Source organism: Adiantum capillus-veneris, chromosome 21 (assembly GCF_014529385.1).
Source record: "Adiantum capillus-veneris isolate H3 chromosome 21, ASM1452938v2, whole genome shotgun sequence".
NCBI classification, from domain to species: Eukaryota; Viridiplantae; Streptophyta; class Polypodiopsida; order Polypodiales; family Pteridaceae; genus Adiantum; species Adiantum capillus-veneris.
The window spans coordinates 15,502,726-15,525,074 of record NC_140951.1 but is presented as its reverse complement, the minus strand read 5'-3'; the positions used below and the strand labels follow the sequence as shown (position 1 = coordinate 15,525,074).

The 22,349-nt window shown below is 43.9% G+C and overlaps 1 protein-coding gene across 1 annotated transcript; it reads right to left on the bottom strand.

The window, feature by feature from the left end:
* Window positions 1–373: 373 nt before the first annotated feature.
* RPT3 (regulatory particle triple-A ATPase 3) lies at window positions 374–21,083 on the bottom strand. Its single transcript, XM_086493174.1, has 6 exons — window positions 20,522–21,083; window positions 19,666–19,896; window positions 19,054–19,212; window positions 18,779–18,931; window positions 18,616–18,699; window positions 374–614 (listed from the first exon to the last, which is right to left on the bottom strand). Exons 1-6 carry the CDS (start codon window positions 21,014–21,016, stop codon window positions 480–482), a joined length of 1,257 nt encoding a protein of 418 aa, XP_086349300.1. The 5' UTR covers window positions 21,017–21,083; the 3' UTR covers window positions 374–479.
* Window positions 21,084–22,349: the final 1,266 nt, after the last annotated feature.

The window sequence follows — 22,349 nt, the reverse complement described above, 5'->3', positions numbered from 1 at the left end:
GTTTTGAAGAGGAAGACTTTCAACAATGCGAGGCTCACAAGCCTACAAGGTTCACAAACAGCTTGGCATGCCAATACCTACAAACTTGGAAAAAGCTCCATTTGACATCCAAATTACAGCCCGCTCTAATAGTACAGGCATGGATGACATCCACGCTAAACACCCATGGCGGTTCGCAAACCTTTAACACCAGACAACCAAGACCATTTGGGCACTTGGCACTTGAAAAGTCTCTCTCTCTCTCTCTCTCTCTCTCTCTCTCTCTCTCTCTCTCTCTCTCTCTCTCTCTCTTACCACAACAACAACTTAATGCAGACATAACCTCTCCCAGGCATGGCTATTCTTTCGTAGGCACAGGCCCAAATAACACAGAGACCACAAAAACAGACAGAATTTTGAAGCACAGTACTAGCAGATATAAACTACTCAATTTCAAGACAAAGATCTCCTAAAAATTCTGTTGTTCATTTTCAGAAGAATTATTTATAAAAGTCGAAGTCTGTGTCTGATTTCTTTACGTTGGACCGATAGCCTTTCTCAAAATCCTTTGGGAGTATAACATACCGATTCTTCCTCACCGCATGCAAGCCAGCTTCTTGGCAAATGGCTGCAATCTGCAACAACCACAAGCAACAAAGGGTTACTCTCTCCAAACTAGTCACCTGCTTCATTTGCTTCAAACGGGTGTGCAGAACCAAGAAAAAATTTGCCAAACAAGTATATAGATGCTAAAGTGCATCATGGAGGCTGTATATCCAATGAGTATCTGGATGTCCTGCAGATCGTGATTTTCTATTGCCCCACACTCCACGATTAATGACATGCGCCAAAACATGATGAGTGATATTCATATTTTGCACCGCAAACGAAGATGAGTCCATGTAGAAAGAGCAGGACGACTAGACACTCCAGCTTAGATAGACGGAGCAGATCCGCCCATGATTGACATGCACACATGCATCAGGTCCTAAGAGAATACTGTGGAAGAGAGAAAGAAATGACAATGAAATGAATAAACAGTTATACTAACGTCTGCAAAAGGCAGAGTTGGCCTATGAAAAGCGCACTCGATGCCATGAATGAATGAAAATACAAAATTATGTTGTATCATGTACTACATATCCAAGGACAGCATCCTATTCAAGTATTTGCGATGCTACAAAATGCACAAATATGATCAAATAATCGACGTCAATCTATGTCCACCCTATCATCTATGCAAGCCACCTAAGAGCTCCACACTCAATAAATGTTTCTCATCAAACTGTGGAACATTTCTCATCTCAACACATGTAGATGTGAGAACCAAATCTGAATGAAATGCTCTCTTCTCTGCCTCTATGCTGTCGAAGAGAGCATGACCAATAAGCTCTTATGAACAGACTCTCAGTTTGAGAAGCCACAGGGTACCAAAAGGTCCAAGTACCTTGCTCTCTCTAATGAAAGCAAGTACTTTTATATGGGAAACAAAGAAGCAAGAAACAAGATACATTCTTAAAATCCATCTAAATTCCAGATGTTCAAGGGAACACTAGAGACCAACAACAATGTCACAAACGGCTCACGTGGCATGATCCCCGCACAGCAGAGTACAACAGAGGCCAGAGCAGGGAGCTGAGTGCACCGACTGTCACAAACTGATGACGTGGACATACCCTGGACACACTCACACAGGCTGGCAGGCCGTACAGATCGCCGGAAACCACGCTGCTGACGAGGCAGTCAGTACGGACACCCGGATTTTCTGCCGAAAATCATGCTGCTGACGTGGCAGGCCATACGGAATTGCGCAAATTACACTGGCCAGCTTTTGGGGCTTGATGCTTTAATTTTTGAAAGCTTTTGGGACAATTGCTTTTGAGTGAGAAGCTTTTTAAGTTATTGATTTTGGGACTCTGTTGTTCGGCATCATCCCTTGTACCAGTAAATAAGTTGGTTGGGCCTCACTTCTCAGAGCATCTTGACGCAGAGTTTGAGAGTGAGCACTCGCCAACTCTCTTGTACTTTGAACACACATTAATATAAAAAGAAATATCGAAAGGGGCGCCAATCTTTGAGGCCAATACCTCTGGGCACGGAACTACACCAGACAGTGTCATCTTTGTGAACTGTTTTGAAGTGAATCTCTCTTGTGTCGCGGTAGAATCTTGACTTGGGGTGTCCAAGATTGTTACAGTGGTATCAGAGCGCGGCCAATTTCTCTTCTACCGGGAAATCCGATCCTTTTCTCGCGGCACTTATGGATTTCAACAAGAAACAATTGACTTCTTCTCCATCTGCGAATGCGGGTGTCACATGCACATCTGACCCTAGGTGTACGTGGACAAGCTACTTCATGACATGGGTTGGGTTCAGTTCAGCTCACTTAGATTAAGAAGTGATCTGGCACTTTTGTGAGTCTGTTCGCAGACCGTGCATGTCCAAACACTTAGATTAGATGCATATCCTCTGGTTGCACACAGCATGATCATCAAATTTCCATTAGAACCCATCAGGATCATTTTTACAATGCATGGACCTATTTTCCCTATTTTTGACATTTTTCACTTATTATTTTTCAGTGACTTTTGTTGGAAATTGGGTAGGGCAAATTCACTAAGCAAGTACATAAGAAAACCCTAGCGCTAGCAATTCTGGCAGAAGAGGCAACAGGAACCAAGGGTTCAACAGGCACCTTCTCAGCAAGACCACCCCCGGCAACAAAACCCAACGATTTCAGCCACAAGAAACCAGCATTTTTCAGCAATGCAAATCAGCCAGCGAATTGCAATCGCAGATCTCCTAGCGACAGTAGACCAAGCAGAAGCCATAGCGTTTTTGTAGCAGATTCCGCAGCATGACAACAGATCAGACCTAGCGTTAGCAGATTTCCACCGCAAGCACAAAATTCAGCCTAGCGTTTTTGGATCAACAAGACCAACCAGCGTTTTTGCAGATCTTCGCAACAGAACCAACAAGTAGATCAGCGTTTTCAGTTTTCAGCAGTCAGATCCCGCAGTAGACCCTCGAACCTCGCAGATCTCACCTTCCCGTAGCAAATCCTCGCCGCACGGTTAGATCCATCGAAGTTTGCAGTTTCAGCCCGGAAAACGCAGATTTCAGCACCTGCGTTTTCAGCGCGTCGGCGTCGCATCGTCATCATCGATATCATCACCGACATAGAGTCAGAATTCAGCAGATAAAGATTTGCAAGTTTCAGCCCTTAGAATTTTCAGATTTCAGCCCGTCTCATCGTCGTCGAGGTCGTCGGCAAGTCCAAGCATTGTAGAGATTTGTGCAATCAATAGTAGACCACTCTCGCCATAGAGAGTGGGGCCTTCAGAGGAGGGTTTGACAACATTCGGTGTCGTATTCTTCTCTCTCTATCTCTCAGTCTCATGCACCTTCATTCACTGTGTTTGCCACTTTGTTTGTGATCATTTGCACTCTCTCACTAAAGGAACGGAAGGCTCTCCCTTCCATAAGTAAAAGGAACCTTGAGCACAGTTCGAAGCACTCATCTTAAGCAAAGTTCAACATTCACTTCCGCTGCACCTTACATTGGTATCAGAGCTTTGGCAGTGTTCTGTATCAATCAAGGAAAAAACCACAAGAATTTTCTTTTTGCTTGTTGCGGTCACACGTAACCCAAGTCCTCTTGGGCGTGTCAATTCCTAATCGTGTTTTTGAAGAGTGACAGAAAACCCAAGAAAGAAGGGCTTGTCCAACCTCCCCTTGTCTCTCTTTTCACTCATTGAGAGCGGATCGTGCACTTAACGGCCGGCCCATCGACGTGAGGTGGGAAAAAGCAACATTAGTGTGAGCACAAGGCCGCCAAGGGGTGTGCCTGTAGGAAAGAGAAGAGCTCGAGTGAAGAGAAGATCCTTCTCTAACACAAATTGCAAGCTAAAGAAGAACCTCAAGACTTCAAGAACCTCAAGAATCTAAGAACCCCAGACCCACAAGAACCCAAGTTCCTCGTGAACTTAAGAACCCAAGACTTGACTGGATGGTCGTCACCCGAAGCGGAATGGATACTTCGCATGGAGGTGGTGAGCATGGGAGTGGCGAAGAAGAGTTTTCGCCACCAGGAGGTTTTTCCAAACCTCCCCCTTCCCCATCTACGCAAAGGATTGCACTAACTCCTATGGAGGCTTTCGACAAGATGATGATGGACAGGAAGAAAGGCAGAACACAAAGAAAGAATGACAACCATAGATCGTAAATACCAAGAAAGAAAAGCAGAACGGGATCACGAGCGCGAAGAAAGCCGGTTAGCCTTGGAGCGTGAGCGTGAGCAAGCGCGCTTGGCAGCCGAACAAAGAAACCGACACATGCAAGTGTTGTTGCGACTCTTTTCTAATGTGCAAGCACAGATTGAACAGAATTAGGAGAAGGAGACTCTCTCAGTCTCTTCTTTTCCAAAGCACTACACCCATGATTTGCATGATAATGATAAGCATGATGATTTGCATGATCAAGGTGTGATTATTGACGAGCATGATGATTTGCATGATTAAGATGTGATTATTCACGAGCATGATGATTTGCCTGATAATGATGTGATTGTTCACCAGGATGATGGTTTAGTTGATACTTTGTCTAGTGAAGCTAACCTCATTGCAGATTCGATCGATCACGAAGAACCGATCTTGGCTCTCGAGTCGAGGTCCAAAGAACCCCGACGGGAAGTATTATGTGTTCGAATGATTAATCAGTACGCATTGTTCGAGTGTTTCATTCGTGATGCTTTCCTGTATTTTAGTCACCGTCTTTATGTGATCCCTTTTCATAGGCATGCCATATTGTACGTTGAGCACGATTCACTCATGAATGAGCACGGATGTATGCGGATTACTCATGAAAAGATGAAATGTTTGCACTCAAGGACTTTCACATTCCATGTCTCTTCCTTGGCATGACACAGTATCTGAAAGAGCACAAGAAGGATTGAGCATCAAGCATCGGCATTTCCATTGTGTTTTGCCACAGTTGATTGATTTAGGTCAGAAAGACAAGTTTCGACCCCATTGTTTGCGTATGTTTGATGAACGGTTTGGCACTCCGTCTCTATGTTCATCTCCATTGCATGCACAGTTTTTTCGAAGGAATAGTATTTCTACAACCACTTTACATGGAATGGGTATGTTCATGTTTTTGTGTTGGAAGTGGTTTCAGGAATTTTCAGCCTCGGAGATTCTTGAAGAAGGTAGAAGCATGACTATAGACGAAGTTGAAGCATTGAAGGAGCTTTGTGTCGCTTTTGGCACGGGCCAAAGAAGCAAGCGTTGCAGACCTTTATGAAGTTCAAATATCGCACGACCCACACATTAGAGTGGGCCGGCGAAGAGTCCTTTCCAGGATTCATCCAGACGCTGTTGGCGATCTCCCTCGATGCCATATAGTTTGGTACCATTACCTCACTTTGAAAAGGAGGGGATGTCACGTGCACATCTAACCCTATGTCGACAAGCTACTTCATGACATGGGTTCAACTCAGTTCAGATAGATTAGGAAGTGATCTGGCACTTTTGTGAGTCTGTTCGTAGACTGTGCATGTCCAGACACTTAGATTAGATGCATATCCTCTGGTTGCACACAGGATGATCATCAGATTTCCATCAGAATCCATCAAGAGCATTTTTATAGTGCATACACCTATTTTCCCTATTTTTGACATTTTACACTTATTATTTTTAAGTGACTTTTGTTGGACACTGGGTAGGGCAAATTCACTAAGCAAGTACATAAGAAAACCCTAGTGCTAACAATTCTAGCAAAAGAGGCAATAGGAACCAAGGATTCAGCAAGCACCTTCTCAGCAAGACCACTGCCGATAACAAAAACCTAGCGTTTTCAGCCACAAGAAACCAGCATTTTTCAGCAATGCAAATCAACCAACGTTTTGCAATTGCAGATCTCCTGGCAACAACAGACCAAGTAGAAGCCATAGCATTTTTGTAGCAGATTCCACAGCATGACAACAAATCAGACCTAGCGTTAGCAGATTTCCACCACAAGCACAGAATTCAGCCTAGCGGTTTCGGATAAGCAAGACCAACCAGCGTTTTTGCAGATCTTCGCGAGAAACCAAAAAGTAGACGAGTGTTTTCAGTTTTCAGCAGTCAGATCCCGCAGTAGACCCCCGAACCTCACAGATCTCACCTTCCCGCAGCAGATCCTCACCGCACGGTCAGATCCATCGAAGTTTGCAGTTTCAGCCCAGAAAACACAGATTTCAGCATCTGCGTTTTCAGCGCGTCGGCGTCGCATCGTCATCATTGACATCGTCACCGACATAGAATCAAAATTCAGCAGATAAAGATTTACAGACTTCAGCCCTTAGCATTTTCAGATTTCAGCCCGTCTCATCGTCATCGACATCGTCGGAAAGTCCAAGCATTGTAGAGATTTGAGCAATCAATAGTAGACCGCTCTCGCCATAGAGAGTGGGGCCTTCGGAGTTTGACAGCATTTTTGGTGTCGTATTCTTCTCTCTCTATCTCTCAGTCTCATGCACCTTCATTCACAGTGTTTGCCACTTTGTTTGTGATCATTTGCACTCTCTCACTAAAGGAACGGAAAGCTCTTTGGACTTGAGAACACTCCAATCAAGTATGATGCTTTGACAGAAGCGCAGATGTCTCAAAAGCTACCTCTTTCATTCAACACCTTGAAGTTACCTTCGCCGACGGCAATTTCTCAAAAGAGTCAAAGATAAGGCCTGTGATCAGGCACCTCAAGGGGACTATTGAGGTGCCTGATCAAATACTTGGTGGTATACCAAAGCTCTACAAGGAACTCGAGAAAAGACCTAGGTTCAATTCAAGGCTGAGTTTTCCAAGAAAAATTTTCCTCTACACTCTGAGGAAGGCATCAAAGAAGATTAGGATCGGTTTTTCCCAAAAGGAGTACGAGCGAGCCACGGATTACGTGAACAAGTATCGGTTCACTCTTTCCAAGGTGGCTCCACTCTTGAACCTCTAACACAAACTCCTGACGTGTCAAGCCACTGAAGACCCGAGCCAACCTACAGACCCCGACCGAGGCGCCTAAACCCTAGAATCAGAAGAAGAAGCAGAAGTTCTCATCAACTTATAGATCCTCGCCGAAGGGCCAATTAATTGAAGTACTACTAACTTATGGGACCCCCCCCCCCCACCCTTTGATGGGGCCTAAATAAAGCAGATCCACACATACAAATACTTTGTGTATCCAACTGATGACGTGGAAGTATTGTATAGACATCTCGAATTTTGGTGCTGACATGTTGTCATGGCAAACTATATGGACAATTCCGCAATTCACATTGATGACATGGCAGTTGTACGGATTTCCATGAAACGCGTTGGCAGCTTTGGGCAACACCTTTCGAGACCAAATGCTTTTAGAACTAGAAGCTTTTCGTGTAACTGCTTTTCATGGCCGAAGGCCTTTTAAATATGTACCATGGACTGGCAAGCTCCCACATGGAGGTGCAGAAGGAGTACCAGAGTTGTACTCAGTTCAAGCAATGTAAAGAAAAACCGAAAGGGGCGTCTAGATTTGTGGCCAGTGCTCTCTTGGGGTGAAACTCCGCCACTCCACGTCTTGTGCGTCGTGCATCTCTTTTGATTCAATGTTATTTGAAGTGCTTAAAGTTGTTCGGTTTGTTCTTTGCCTACGGCACGTGGAGCCTATCACAAGGCGGGCACCACGTGCCAATAGAAAAGAACAGACTTTTAGCACTTCAATAACAACTGAACTGAAAGAGAGAGAGAGACGACACGCGACACAGAGTGGCAGAATTCCACCCCAGAGAGTATTGGCCCCAAACCTTGGCGTCCCTTTCGGTATTTCTTTATATTGCATCATCAAAGTACAAGCCGGTACTCCAGACTCTACACCTTCTCTAGGAAGCATGCCAGAGAATGAGCCCTAACCTCATATTTAAGGCCCTTGGCCTAAAAAGCAATTACAGTGAAAAGCCTTCAAAACTCAAAAGCTCCTGGTCCAAAAAGCAATGCCAAAAGCTACCAGCTTTTCGTAAAACGCGCTGGTGTCCGTACAACAGGCTACGTGTCAACCAACGCAAAACGCAAAAATCTCCCAGCTGCCCTTAGGGTTAGGATTAGGGTTTTTAGAATTAGGGTTTGTAAGTTTTAGGGTTAGGATTTCTAAAATTAGGGTTTACAGGTTTTAGGGTTAGGGTTTCTAAAACTAAGGTTTCGAGCATAATTAGAGTTTTTGATTTTAGGATTAGGGTTTTGAGTAGAATTTAGGGTTTAGGCCCCTCGGCGACATCTGTAAGTTGGCTCCATTCTTTAGGCTTTGACACGTCAACAGTTTATTATAGAGCCCTCTCGTTCTTGGTGATTTACTCCCGGATGGAGTAGTGAGAAATGTTGTTTTGGTATTGTTTGAACCTCAGAACGACGCAGACAGGATATTTGGGGAGTGCTTCGTTGTATGCTTGAAAACCTCAAGATGACGAAAAATACATGTCTACGGAGCGTTCCTCTTAGCTCATGGCCCAAATCTTTTTAGGTTATTTACGGGGGAAGTGACGAGGTAGTCGTTGAGTAGCTTCATATTGCAGACCATTTGTCTCAAGAGAGTGCTTAGCGGCGATGTTTGTTGTGTCTTGTAACATGCATATGTGAGCATTTGTGTTGCATTGTGATGAGCCAACCATTGGAAATTCTTAATTGGATGAGATTGTCTCGGCATGTAATTTAGTGCACCGGGACTTTATCACCGCAGTCTAGGTGTGATCGCTAATTTTGATGCACTAGAATATCAAGGCCTCCGAATTGGAATGAGAAAACTGATTGTTCCTAGGAATGTCCCTCGGAAGTTTTTTGAGCTGACTTGAGTTGTTTTGCAAGATATACAGTAATTGCGCAAAATTACCCTTCTTTCAAACAGTTCTTTCAAGAAGGGAAAATGTCACAAACTATTGACGTGTCAAGCCACTAAAGACTCAAGCCAACCTGTAGACCCCGATCGAGGGGTCTAAACCCAAGAAGCAGTTCTCATTAACTTATAGATCCTCACCGAGTGGGCCAAATAATTAAAGTGATACCAACTTATGGGACCCCGTCCGATGGGGCCTAAACAAAGCAGACCCACACATACAAATACTTTGCGTATCCAACTAATGATGTGGCACTCCTATACAAACAACCTAATTTTTTTCGCTGACATGCTGACGTAGCAGACTATACGGACAATTCTACATTTTACGCTAATGACATGGCAACTGTACAGATTTTCGTGAAACGTGCTGCAACTTTGGGCGTCAACTTTTGAGGCCATATGCTTTTAGAGCTTGAAGCTTTTCATGTAGCTATTTTTCATGGCCAAGGGCCTTTAAATATGTGCCATGGACTCGTTCTTCGGCATGCTCCCTCATGGAGGTGCAAGGATGGAGTACCGACATTGTACTGAGTTTAAGCAATATAAGAAATACCCAAAGGGGCGCTGGGGCCAGTGCTCTCTTGGGGTGGAACTCCGCCACTCTGCGTCTCGTGCATCTCTTTCAGTTCAGTCTTATTTGAAGCGCTAAAAGTTGTTCAGTCTGTTCTTTGCCGTTGGCATGTGGTGCCCTCCAGTTACACTCTGGTGACGAAAAGAAAAAGTTAGACGACGGACTTTGCAATGGACAGTGGAATCAGCAATGCAAGCTCAAAGTGTACACTTCCGTGTACAAAGAATGTAATCCCTATAGTGAGATGAAAACCATTGAACAAAGGAAACACTAAATTTTTGTTGCCCCTCCTCGAAGGATGCGTTGTTATACGAAGAAAGTTTTGGAGTGAAAGAATTCTATTTCACTCTTGAGTAAGACCCTCAACTTTAAGTGAGGGCAAGTCTTTGATCAAAGATACATCTATAAAGAGATCATAAAGTGTGTTTTGTTTATTTGCTCTTTCGCAAGAGGTATGGATGTGTGTAACCAGAACCGTTTACTCTTGAGTGTTTCTGAGAGTCGAGTCGAGTTGGACATTGTTTATGTGATCAACTCCTTTAATTAACCATCCCCCATAAAGAGAGTGTTGAGCATATCTTCCCGTAACGTAAGCTCAACACTCTCTTTATGCGGGCAGGAGCTAGAGAAGGTTGCAACCTGTGCTTGAGAAATTCCAAGATCTTAATTCCAGTTCACTCGACGAGGGGGATCATCACGTTGAGCATTTTCAGTTCAAGGAAACCTCCCGAGTTTATCAAAGCTCTGACACAGTATATATACACTTTTAGGTACACAGGTGACAAGTTAGTGTTGTGGCACCACCAAATTCCGACCAATGGAATAAATCCAGACCAAGGGGCCTAAAGCCTAGAAGAAGAAGAAGAAGAAGAAGAAGAAGAAGAAGAAGAAGAAGAAGAAGAAATCCCGACTTAGGAAGTCCTGGCCAATTGCACAAATTATAAATGGGTTAGGATTAATAATCGAATTAGGATTAATAATCCTAACCCCCAACAACTTACAAGAGCTAGTCGAGGGGCTTGAACCATAAATAAAGCAAATGCTTTTAGACTTAAAGCTTTTCATGTATCCCTTTTGATTTTGGCCAAGGGCCTTTAAATATGTAACTAGGTCTCTCTCTGGCATATTATTCTACCATAGGGAGATGCAAAGGAGAGCCCCCAAGCTTGTACTTTTGCGAGATAATAACAAAGAAAGTGTCACAAAGTGATGACATGGCTACCGACAGCAGAATCCCTAAAAATCTTGCAAACCCTAATTTCTACCAAAAACCCTAATTTCTGGGAACCCTAACCCTAACTGCTGGCTGAAACCCTAAGTGGCTGGAAACCCTAATTTTTGGCGCCATTGCCGCGTGGCAAGTGTAGGGCTTTTTCTAGAATTTACGGAAGCTGGGGAAAAGCATTCAACGACGCAATTTTTGCTGGCTTTTTGCTACGCAAGGGAAAATTGAGAGAGAAAAAAAAAAAGAATTTGCTTTATTTACTTGCTCTCATTGAGAGAGAGAGGGAGAGAGAGAGAGAGAGAGAGAGAGAGAGAGAGAGAGAGAGAAAGAAACTGCTTTTGATGTTAAGCTTTTGGGGCTCTGCTTTTGGGCATCCCTTGTAATCTTTTTATACGCAGTGAGGGCCTCACTTCTCAGAGCATCTCGACGCAGAGTCTGAGAGTGAAACCCTAACCGCTCTTTGTATTTTGACAATTGATTTAATACATAAAGAAATACAAAAAGGGGCACCAGTCTTTGGGGCCAATATCTCTAGGCTCGAAACTCCACCAGGCCAGTGCAAATCTATTGTGATCTGTGAATTGTTTTAAAGTGGTTATTTGATGCTGTCGTGATTGATTCTTGACTTGGAGTGTCCAAGTCTCTTACAGTGGTATCAGAGCACAGCCGAGTTCTCTTCTACGGGAAATCCGATCCCCAATTTTTTTTTCTGCGGCACCTATGGCTTCAGGCAAGGATCAGTCAACTACCTCTGCATCTGGAGATGCGGGCAGGGATCACAACGAAGATTCCGGTAGAGAGTATGGCCTGCCTCGACCTACTCAGGCGAAGCAAAGAGAGATGAAGCGTCGTCAATTGATCGACGATGCAACAAAGATGATGCTCAATTTTGCGAAGGATCCGAAATTGGTAAAATATATGAGCGAGACTTCTTTTCAGGAAGTGCATGCGCAGTGGCAGAAAACTACTACACCACCCTGAAACCCGCTCTCAAGAAACCTTCTGATCACAAACAGTATTCAGAGAAGGAATTACAAGAGGTGGTTGATGCACGCATTGCTCAGCTTTTTGACGCGCAAAAGAAAGCCAAAAAGCACGGCAAAAAGCAGAAGAAAAGCACTGACTTCCCGGGATATTTGGGTCGTCAGTCGACTTTTGACAAGGCAAAGAAACAGAAGAAGCATGTTCAATTTGAAGGAGTACCCAGTTCTTCTTCTTCTTTTGATAGTTCTTCTAGCTCTTCAGATTCGAGCGAAGAAGACAGAAAAGGTAAAAAGCGAAGCAAGAAACAAAGCTTCGGAAAGGGCAAGAAAAAGGCAAAGAAGGCTAAATCTCGCCCAGAGACTGACATTTCTACTGAGGACTTGTCTACAGACACCTCAGATTCTGATGACGGAAACTTTTATGCGAACAAGAAGAATTTTTACAAAGCCAACCAGTATGACTTTCTCGAAGATAAAAGCAAGAAAGTCCGAGAGTTTAAGGAAGGTGGCCACTCGATCAAGTTTGATACTTTTTCAGGTTACTCAAATGCTTCGAAGGCTTTGTCTTTTATACAGCAGTTTGACATCGCTTTCGCGGGAGGACGCTATTCAGAGCACTCCAAGATTCGAAGAGCTGCCTCTTACTCTAAGGGGAATGCTCGTACTTGGTGGTCCACGCTTCTTTTAAACAAGACTGTGCAAGTTAAATGGCTAAAATTTAAAAAGCTTTTTATTTCTTCTTGGTTGACACAAGAATATGAACGAGATATACGAGCTCCTTGGAACCATCTTCGGATGACCAGGAAAGATACAATCAATGCTTACTGTGAAAGATTCTGGAGCTCTTTTCTACCCGCCCATTCATTCAAGAAGATCTCATTCAGAGAACAGATTGAGCGGTTCACCTTAGGTCTAACTACAGAGATCCGAGATCACTGCTTGGAGCAGAAGTCAGCTTCTATTCAGGAGTTGATGAGTCATGCGAAGCGGGGCTTTGCCATTCACTCTGGCGGTCTGACTTACCCCACAGATGAGAACATGACACAACAAGCCGAACAGACTTCTGGGAATGAAAGTAGAAAGAAAAAGAGCAACCCAGAGAAAAAGGATGCACGACCCAAGCTTACTCCTCAGGAGCGAGCTCAATTCATCAAGGAGGGGAAGTGCTTTGGATGCAGGGAACATGGACACATCTCTGCAGAGTGCCCTAAAAAGGCACAGAAAGAACAAAATGATAAGGACGACAACAAGCCTAAGAGTTTGAGAGCAACTGAGAAACGAGGACGAAAAGGCAAGATGAAAACAGGACTAGTTCCAGATTGTGTGGGTACTGATCCCAACACCATGGACGAGAGTACAAAACTTTGTCGGGCTTGGGGCAAAGTGAAAGATCAAGAGGCCCTGATTTTCTTTGATGGAGGAGCCAAGGCCAACTTCATTTCACCAGAATTGGCGGCGCCGCTCGAGATTACTCCCAATCGGATGGGACCACTTGCGCAAGCAGCTCTAGCGACACCCGACAGGGACGTAGCCATTACACCTGTCATTGGAAAACTTCGGTTGCATTGTCAGGGGTATTTGGGGCATGAGGACTTCTTCATAATGCCTTTGGAGGGTTGTGATGTTCTCTTAGGGATTCCTTGGTACCACAAGAACAACGCCATCGTTGACTATCGTACAAGAAAAGTGACTTTGACTACAAAAAAGGGTAGAACAATTGTACTTGATAAGGGCGAGTCTATCCCTATTGTATCGGCTTCGACCATTTCAAAATTAATGAAATCCAGTCTGTTTGTTTACTCGATCTTTATGAAAGAATTGAGCGATAAGGATAGGACAAATATGTATAAACTTGCTAAAGAACCCCAAGAATTTCTCCACTCACACCGATTGCTTCTCAGAGGGCCTACTAGGAGAGTTACCACCTGCTTGTCCTGAAGATCATACCATTGATTTGATACCTGGAAGCACACGACCGAACCGGCCACCTTATCGTGTAAGCCGAGCACAGAATGAAGAGATTATGAACCAAGTGAAAGACCTCTTGGAAAAGGGTCTTGTCCAACCTAGTACTTCACCGTATTGCTCTCTAGTGTTGTTGGTTTTAAAGAAAGACGGACCTTGGAGGATGTGCATCGATTATAGAGCTGTCAACAAAATCGCCATCAAGAATAGATTTCCGATTCCTAGGATCGATGATATACTCGACGGGTTACAGGGATTCTCGTGCTTTAGCAGGATTGATTTGAAGAGTGGATATCATCAGATCCGAATCGCGCCAGGAGACGTCTACAAGACAGCCTTTCGGGCGACTTTTGGGTTATTTGAGTTTTTGGTGATACCTTTTGGCTTAACCAATGCTCCTACGACATTTAACCGGATGATGGACAGGTTTTTTCGAGAGTACAGGCTATTTGTTGGCACTTTCTTTGACGACATCATTGTTTTCTCCAAGAATGAGGCAAAACACAGAGATCATCTACTTCAGGTCTTTCAGGCATTACGAGATCACAAGTTAGTGATTAATGCAAAGAAAAGTGAATTTTTCCTACCAGAGATACACTTTTTAGGACACATTGTCTCAGCAACTGGAGTGCAAATGGACCCAGCGAAGATAGAGACTATACGTGATTGGCCCGATTTGAAGAATGTCCATGAAGTTCGAAGCTTCTTGGGACTGTGTTCGTACTACAGGCAGTTCATACGAAAGTTTACAGAGGTTGCTTCCCCTTTGCATATCTTGACACAGAAAGGAGTCCCTTTCTAGTGGGGATCCACAGAGGTGACTGTCTTTCAAACATTGAAAGAGAAATTGACTACGGGACTAGTTTTGACTTTGCCGGACTTGCAAAAGTCATTTGAAGTATATTGTGATGCTTGTGGTCGTAGTCTGGGTGCGGTCTTGATGCAAGAAGGCCAAGTCATTGCTTACGAGAGCCGATTGTTTTCTAGGCCGGAGATGACAACACAGATATATGAGAAAGAGCTTCTGGCAGTTATCCATGCTCTTACTCAATGGCGGCATTACCTACTCGAAGCGGATTTTACTGTCTTTACAGACCATCAAAGTTTGCGCTCCTTCTTGTCACAAAAACAGCTCTCGCAAAAGCAGATGCAGTGGGGGAACATCTTGTCACAGTTTCACTTCCAGATTGTCCATATGCAGGGACAGAAGAATGTGGTGGTAGATGCTTTGTCTTAGAAGCCGTTGGTTCTAGCTATTTCCGCGATACATCATAGGAGCTTCGAGGATATGGTCGATCAGTATGCCACAGATATAGTTTTTTCAGATATTTTCACACGGATACGGGATGGGGAGATAGTAGCTGGATACTCCCTTCAGGAAGGCTATTTGATGAGAAAGACTATGTTGTGCGTTACACAGCCGTTGAAAAGGTTATGACTGAATGCCACTGTCCACCTTTTACGGGTCACCGCGGCATTGCTACCACCATGAAGGAGGTAGAGAGAAGTACTTCTTTTGGCCGAGACTCAAAAAGGATGTGGAAGAGTTTGTGCGCAGTTGCCTAGTATGCCAAAAGGTCAAGTTTGACAGGCATAAGGCACAGGGATTGTTACAGCCTTTACCCATACCCACCCACCCCTAGGAAAGTATTGCAGTGGATTTCATTTTTGATCGCCCGAGAACACAAAGTGGTCACGATGGTATCTGGACTGTTATTGACAGATTTAGCAAACATGCTCATTTCATTCCAATGAAGAAAACAGTCAAGCCGGATCACTTAGCAAGCCTTTTTGTGGCCCAGATCTTCAGATTACATGGCATGCCTGAGACGATTGTCTCCGATAGAGACCCCAGATTTACGAGTTTGTTTTGGAAGGCAATGTGGGAGAACATCGACACGCGGTTGCAATTCTCGTCATCGTTCCACCCGCAGACTGATGGGCAATTTGAGATTGCAAATTCACTGATCTCTGATTGAAGTCTTATATCTCTGATCAAAAAACTCAATGGAAAAAGTACTTACCTTTGGTGGAATTTGCCTACAATAACACGATACACTCTTCGACGAAGAAGGCGCCATTTGAGATTGTTGAAGGTGTTGCGAAGGCTCCACCCTTCCTAAGCACGAAAGATAAGATCTTTAAAGCGGATGAATATACGCGAGATTTGGATACGGCTTTTGCCAAGGTTCGTGAGACTTTGTAGAAGTTTCAAGAACGACTTGAAAAGGCAGCGGAAATAGGGGTTAGTCAATCGGACATTGATGAGGTCCCGATTGGATCTAGATGCGATTGCTAGCTACATTGCCGATAAATCATGGTCTAAGATCCGAATGAATGTTGAATGTCATGTGATGTCCTGTGATGTCTATTGAGACTATCGATGTGGTACATGTGCTAGATATGTGTTCCTAGTACGTAGGTACTAACAGTCAGTATCTGCTAAGATGGTTTATAGCTTCTGTCGGTTTTGCAGGCATAATCGCGGTCGATTACAATGCTTTCAAGAGGGGGATATGTCACAAAGTGATGACGTGGCTACCGAAAACAAAAACCCTAATTTCTACCAAAAACCCTAAAATTCTTGCAAACCCTAATTTTGCCAAAAACCCTAATTTTTGGAAACCCTAACCCTAATTGCTGGTTGAAACCCTAAGTGGCTGGAAACCCTAATTTTTGACGCCAGTGCCACGTGGTAGCAGTGTACGGCTTTTTCCGAAATTTACGGAAGCTAGGGAAAAGCATTGAGCGACGCAATTTTTGCTTGCTTTTTACTACGCAAGGGAAAATTGAGAGAGAGGAAGAATTTGCTTTATTTACTTGCTCTCATTGAGAGAGAGAGAGAGAGAGAGAGAGAGAGAAACTGCTTTTGATGTTAAGCTTTTGGGGCTCTGCTTTTGGGCATCCCTTGTCATCTTTTTATACGCGGTGAGGGCCTCACTTCTCAGAGCATCTGGACGCAGAGTCTGAGAGTGAAACCCTAACCGCTCTTTGTAATTTGACAATTGATTTAATACATAAAGAAATACCGAAAGGGGTGCCAGTCTTTGGGGCCAATATCTCTAGGCACGGAACTCCGCCAGGCCAATGCAAATCTATTGTGATCTGTGAATTGTTTTGAAGTGGTTATTTGGTGCTGTCGCAATTGATTCTTGACTTGGAGTGTCCAAGTCTGTTACAGAAATACCTAAAGGGACACGAGTCTTTGGGGTTAGTGCCGTCCAGGGGTGGAACTCCGCCACTCCGTGTTGCGTGGATGGCTATAATTTTATCTGCCCAGGATTTTACAAGCCGTCATTGATGCTTGCAAGGAGAAAATACTTGATGACTTTTGACCAATTTTGGCACGACGACAGACTCTATTTGCCAAAGGAAGGCATCATCACACTACATAAATACTCTATAATTTGAACATGCCCAATGCGGGAGGACACGAGGTTTAATATCTTTAGGACTATCCGCGCAAGATGTCACAAACCGGTGACATGGCGTGGCCATGTGGACATCAGAAAACACACACTTTCTCTCTGGTAGCCAGTCCCGCACAACACAGGTGCAAAGCTAACGTGGCAGAAGCATATGGACCCCCGCATTTCTTGGTGCAATTCACGACGCAAAAAGCGCTAGATTGGCTGTATTAAAGGTTACGCTAAATTTTTGGCAGCTTTTGGCTACGCAAGCTTTACGCAAAGCATAAGAGAGAGAGAACTTTTGATAAAGATAAAGCTTTAATGCTTTTAAAAACTTGGAAGCTTTTGGGGCTCTGCTTTTAGCATCCCTTGTAAACCTTTATAAGCGTGGGCAGGGCTCCCACTCTGCAGAGCATATGGACGCAGAGTCTTAGAGTGAGACCCTCCCACTCCCTTGTACAGATTTAATACAAAAAGAAATACCGAAAGGGGCGCCAGTCTGTGGAGCCAATACCTCTAGGCACGGAACTCCGCTAGGCCGTGTCGAATCAATTGTGAACTGTAAGCTGTTTTGAAGTGAATCTCTGCTGTGTTGCGGTAGAATCTTGACTTGGAGTGTCCAAGTTTGTTACACAAGATTCTGCACAAGCAGGGATACCTAGATCAATTTCTAGGAAGATTATTCTTCTAGAGGCTGAGAAGGCAGAACTAAGTCAGCAGCTTCTCAAATAAGGAAACTTCCAATATGTTGGAAAGACGTGACGAGTTGCCTACGTGACTCTAAGAGTGCTTCAAGTCTATTACAATTATTCACCATCTAACAAATGGTACTAACCAGTTTAAAGGATCACTTGTACCTTTTGTTATATTCATATAGAAAAAGTTAAAACACAATTTTGTACCACAACTCCAAACATACACCTGGTTAATGACCAATTCAACTTTTCTCTATCCTTCGGCATATTCTTCCATGGCAATAGCCATAACATATGGAACTATAATATGCAAATAGTAACCCATCGCACTATTTGCTGACTGAGCATCTACCACAAATTTAATAACTTACATCAATGCCAAGCATCTCACTGTTCGACCATTGACTTATTACAAAACTCTATTGCATAGGAAGAAATTCCAAGAATGGGACAATATATGGGGCATCTCCCTACCCGTACACTTCAAATATCCTAACCGAGCAGTCTGTCACCATAAAATCTCAAAACGTAAGTTTCTTCTATGACAACTCTGAAGTGAGTAAAAAGGTTCGCCCATACTAGTTCTGCTTATCAAGCTCTAGGAGTAGAATGAAGCAAGCTAAGATTGTCCACTGTCTATAGGAGCCTCAGTGCAATGCTATAAGCAAGGACTCTAGAGAAAAATCACCAGACCATTTGAAAATCAGTAGGCCATGGCTAAACATTCCACACCATCAAGCATCAATAGAAAACTACGTACTTCAAATTCTTCTCTCTAAACTGCCTCTGTCTCAAAAAACTGAAAGCATGCACTACTGAGACACTCCCAGGACAGAACTGCATTGCCAAACGCCTCTCACTGACCTTTCAGATATTAAAAAGGACTTACCTCAGCAGCACTGATTTTATCAGGTCGAGACACATAGTCTTCAAGATCCACCTCATCACCAAGGTTCATTTTCGCGGTACAAACCTATACAAACAGGGTGAAAATCAACACAATAACATCGACCTAACCACTTAGATATGCAAATACTGGCACTCAATCAGACCTGAAACACTAGCCGTTTCTGCCTTCTATCTGGCAAGGGAAACTCTATCTTTCTATCCAATCTTCCTGGTCGGAGGAGGGCTGGATCTAATGTGTCTGCACGATTTGTTGCCATAATTACCTTCACATTCACAGTTTGATCAAAACCATCCATCTGCAACCAAAAGTTAAGTATTATCAGGCTCATGATGCAAGATTTACAAACTATTGCAAGGTTAATGTGTTTCAACTCATTGCTCCCACAAAAACTGTTAAGTAAACAAGAAACCTGCCTACCTGATTCAACAACTCCATCAAGATACGTTGGACTTCCCTGTCAGCACCTGTCTGAGCATCGAAACGTGCTGTGGCAATGGCATCGATTTCATCTATGAAAATAATAGCTGGAGCATTTTCCTTTGCCAAGCGAAACACGTCTCGCACCATTCGAGGGCCCTAAGCAGGGGGCATTCCCAATATTATTAATGAAAGGGGCAAATAACGAACGAAAACACATGATCAAGACACACATACTAAACTGTAGTTCAAAGACGTCAGAAAAAACAAACAGAACCAGTAAACACGCGTGTGAGTTTTATTTTCTTTCTTGGGGGAAAACGGGGGGAAAGAGGGGGGCAGGGGCGGGGGGGGGGGTGGGGGTGGGTGGGTTGGGTGCGTTTTTTTTTTTTTTTTTTTTTTGGGGTGGGGGGGGGGGGTTACTTTGGAATCAAAATACCAAAACGTGTATTAATATGGCATCTGAAGAATAATAATATTTCATATAGATAATCCGGAGTAACGTATAATATGCTTAGTATCTTCATGTAAATTATAATTTGCAGATTGCAAGAAAATTTGGTGGAACGTGATTTCTCAAGTGAAAAATGCAAATTTGAGAGAATGTGTTACCTCCCCCAAGTATTTCTGCACAAATTCAGAACCAACAACACGAATGAAGGCAGCTGTCGTGTGATGAGCAACAGCTTTAGCAAGCATGGTTTTCCCTGTTCCTGGTGGACCATACAAAAGTACTCCTCTTGGAGGATCTATACCAATCTGTTTGTACAACTCATGATGTGTCAAAGGAAGCTCAACAGCTTCACGAATCTCTTGCTTTTGGATGTCACATCCTCCAATGTCCTGTACCACAATGAAAAAAGCACAGGTCAGTATTAAGAAACTGTGAGAACCATTGAAAGAATACTTTGTGAATTTGAGCCGAAGTTCGAACACATAAAGCAATATAACACTTAATAGTAAATTCTACACAATGAGCAACTATTAGTCGCAATATAACCTATAAGGCACGCACTGATTTCAATTGCTATCAACTCGATCAAAAACACAATCGTGAAGCCAAACAGAAAATCCACTAAATGACCTAAAATCAGCAGAAAATATCGAGGTGTGACAATACAAGCACAGACTGTGATGCTTATTGGGAAAATCTGAAACAAGTAAATCATCCACGAGACAATATAGACTGATGCTTCTTTAGCATTCAAATGGAAATCTGAAAAAAGTGAATCATCCACAAGACAATATAGCCATTAGCTCCATGACTCATCAACTCCATGACTGAACTCTATGACATCACCCTCGGTGGAAAGACTGAGCTACTGAAGTGTCAAGGAACTCATATACATATACATCAACAACGGTCTTCCTGAGTGGCTAGAGCACTACCATGGCTGTTACTGCGCACAAAAATGATCTTCAAGAAACAACATGCAGGAAGGACCTGCTTTCATTACGAGAGACTTACATTGTACATAACATCTGGCTTCTCAGACTGGGAAAGGAGAGAGATGCTGGAGTCGGCCTCAGGGGGGAGCACATCGACAAGGGCATTGGAGTGGCGGTGGAGAGCCACAGAAGCAGAAGGCTTCAGCAACTCACGATCAATGGTGCTAAGGATGCGCACATAATAATTGGACCCCGTCGTTGAGCCTACAATGCCGTTGTTCTGATCCACCATCTCCATGAACTGTCCAATTACAAGAGGCACGGATTGTATGCGCTTCACCTCTTGCTGTGCTCTCAAGAGCTCCCTCTTGAGATTCTTCTGTTCCTCCTTCACGTATTCCTCCTGTATATCGAGGAATTCGAGCTGCCGTTCGAGGGTCTTGAGGCGGGTATAGAGATCGCCCTCCTCTATGTCTGCTAAGGAGGGGGAAGTGGGGACGATGGAAGACAGCAGATGGGGGTGTAGATGGGGTAGCGGCGAGGGAGATTCGATCGCCATCGCTACTGCACTCATCGTGGCGGGTTTCGAAACGAATGGTACCTTTGCTTGCTGTGCGCGTTAGAGAAGGCACCGGACTATGATATTTAGTCGAGTCTAGACAAGATTTTGCAAATGTAGAGACGCAAGGGATAAAAACCCTAGCTTTCTTCCGCTAGCGGTAGGGTTAGCTATGGCGTAAGTAGCCGCTAACAAGCAGACTTAGCAGGGCGTAAATCATGTCACTTCCTCACCCATCGACTATCCAGCTAATCCGCTTCCCCATCGCAATCTAGTCATGGCTAACACACCCCAAGCAAACATTCAGCTCAAGGCATCACTATTCCAAGAGGTGCTATCGGCTAAACCACAAGGGCTTGCGCAGAAACTCAGAGCTTCGGTTCCAGCTATCGGAGATGGAGTCCCCCTCAACGCCACTTCTGTTAGGAAATAAGACGTAGCTAAATAGATAATTGAGTAGATTAGTTAATGGAGAGAAACAAATTTACATAGACAAGATTATAGAGTAGAGAGAGAGAGAGAGTACATACGATATACGTGGTTCACTCAATGTGGATTACGTCCACGGGAAAGTAGCCACTCAATGGCTTCAGTACTTCAAAACAAAAAGTAGTTTACAAAGGGATTATATCCTTAATGGAGCTCCCGTCTTGCTTCACTCTCACCACCTCACACTCACCTTGTTGCATCAACTTCACACACTATGAAATGTGTGTAGAACTGGCCTCCTTTTATAGGCCAAAAGGGATGCCCTCTCTTATGAGAAGCAGCCATGTATAGCCGCCCTTGTGCGAATAAGTCCAAATCGGACCCTCCAATCCGTCCATGTGTGGCCGCCCTTGTGTAAACAAATCCGCTTTTAAATTCGGCCACCGGTCATTGAATTTGGCCACCAGCCCCACCGGCCATTGACTTTCGACCATCGGCCACCAGCCATTGACTATCGGCCACCGGCCAACCGACGGTTGTTTTTCGATCACTTTTCAGTCGCTGTTCGGCCATAATATTTCGACAAAATAGAATATTTCGACGAGGGGGAAAAAAAAGTATCGGGGGCTTCCGCCCCCAAGGCCCCTAAAGTTGCCCCTGATTTTTGGCAGCGAAAATTTTGGTTTCCGACGAGTGATTTTCTTTTACGCACGATGACTTCTCCTCATACTGGGGGCTTTACAAATGTGCGCTTTTACCACAGAAAATTATAAGGGTAAATCAAACTCCATACTTAACAATCTCCCACTTGGAGACTGATCTCCAAATTAAACCCGTGACTGCTTTCCATCTTGGCTTCTTATCTTTGAATGCCGATTGAAGATGAGCAAAAGCTCAACTTCTCCTTGTTGACCACCTT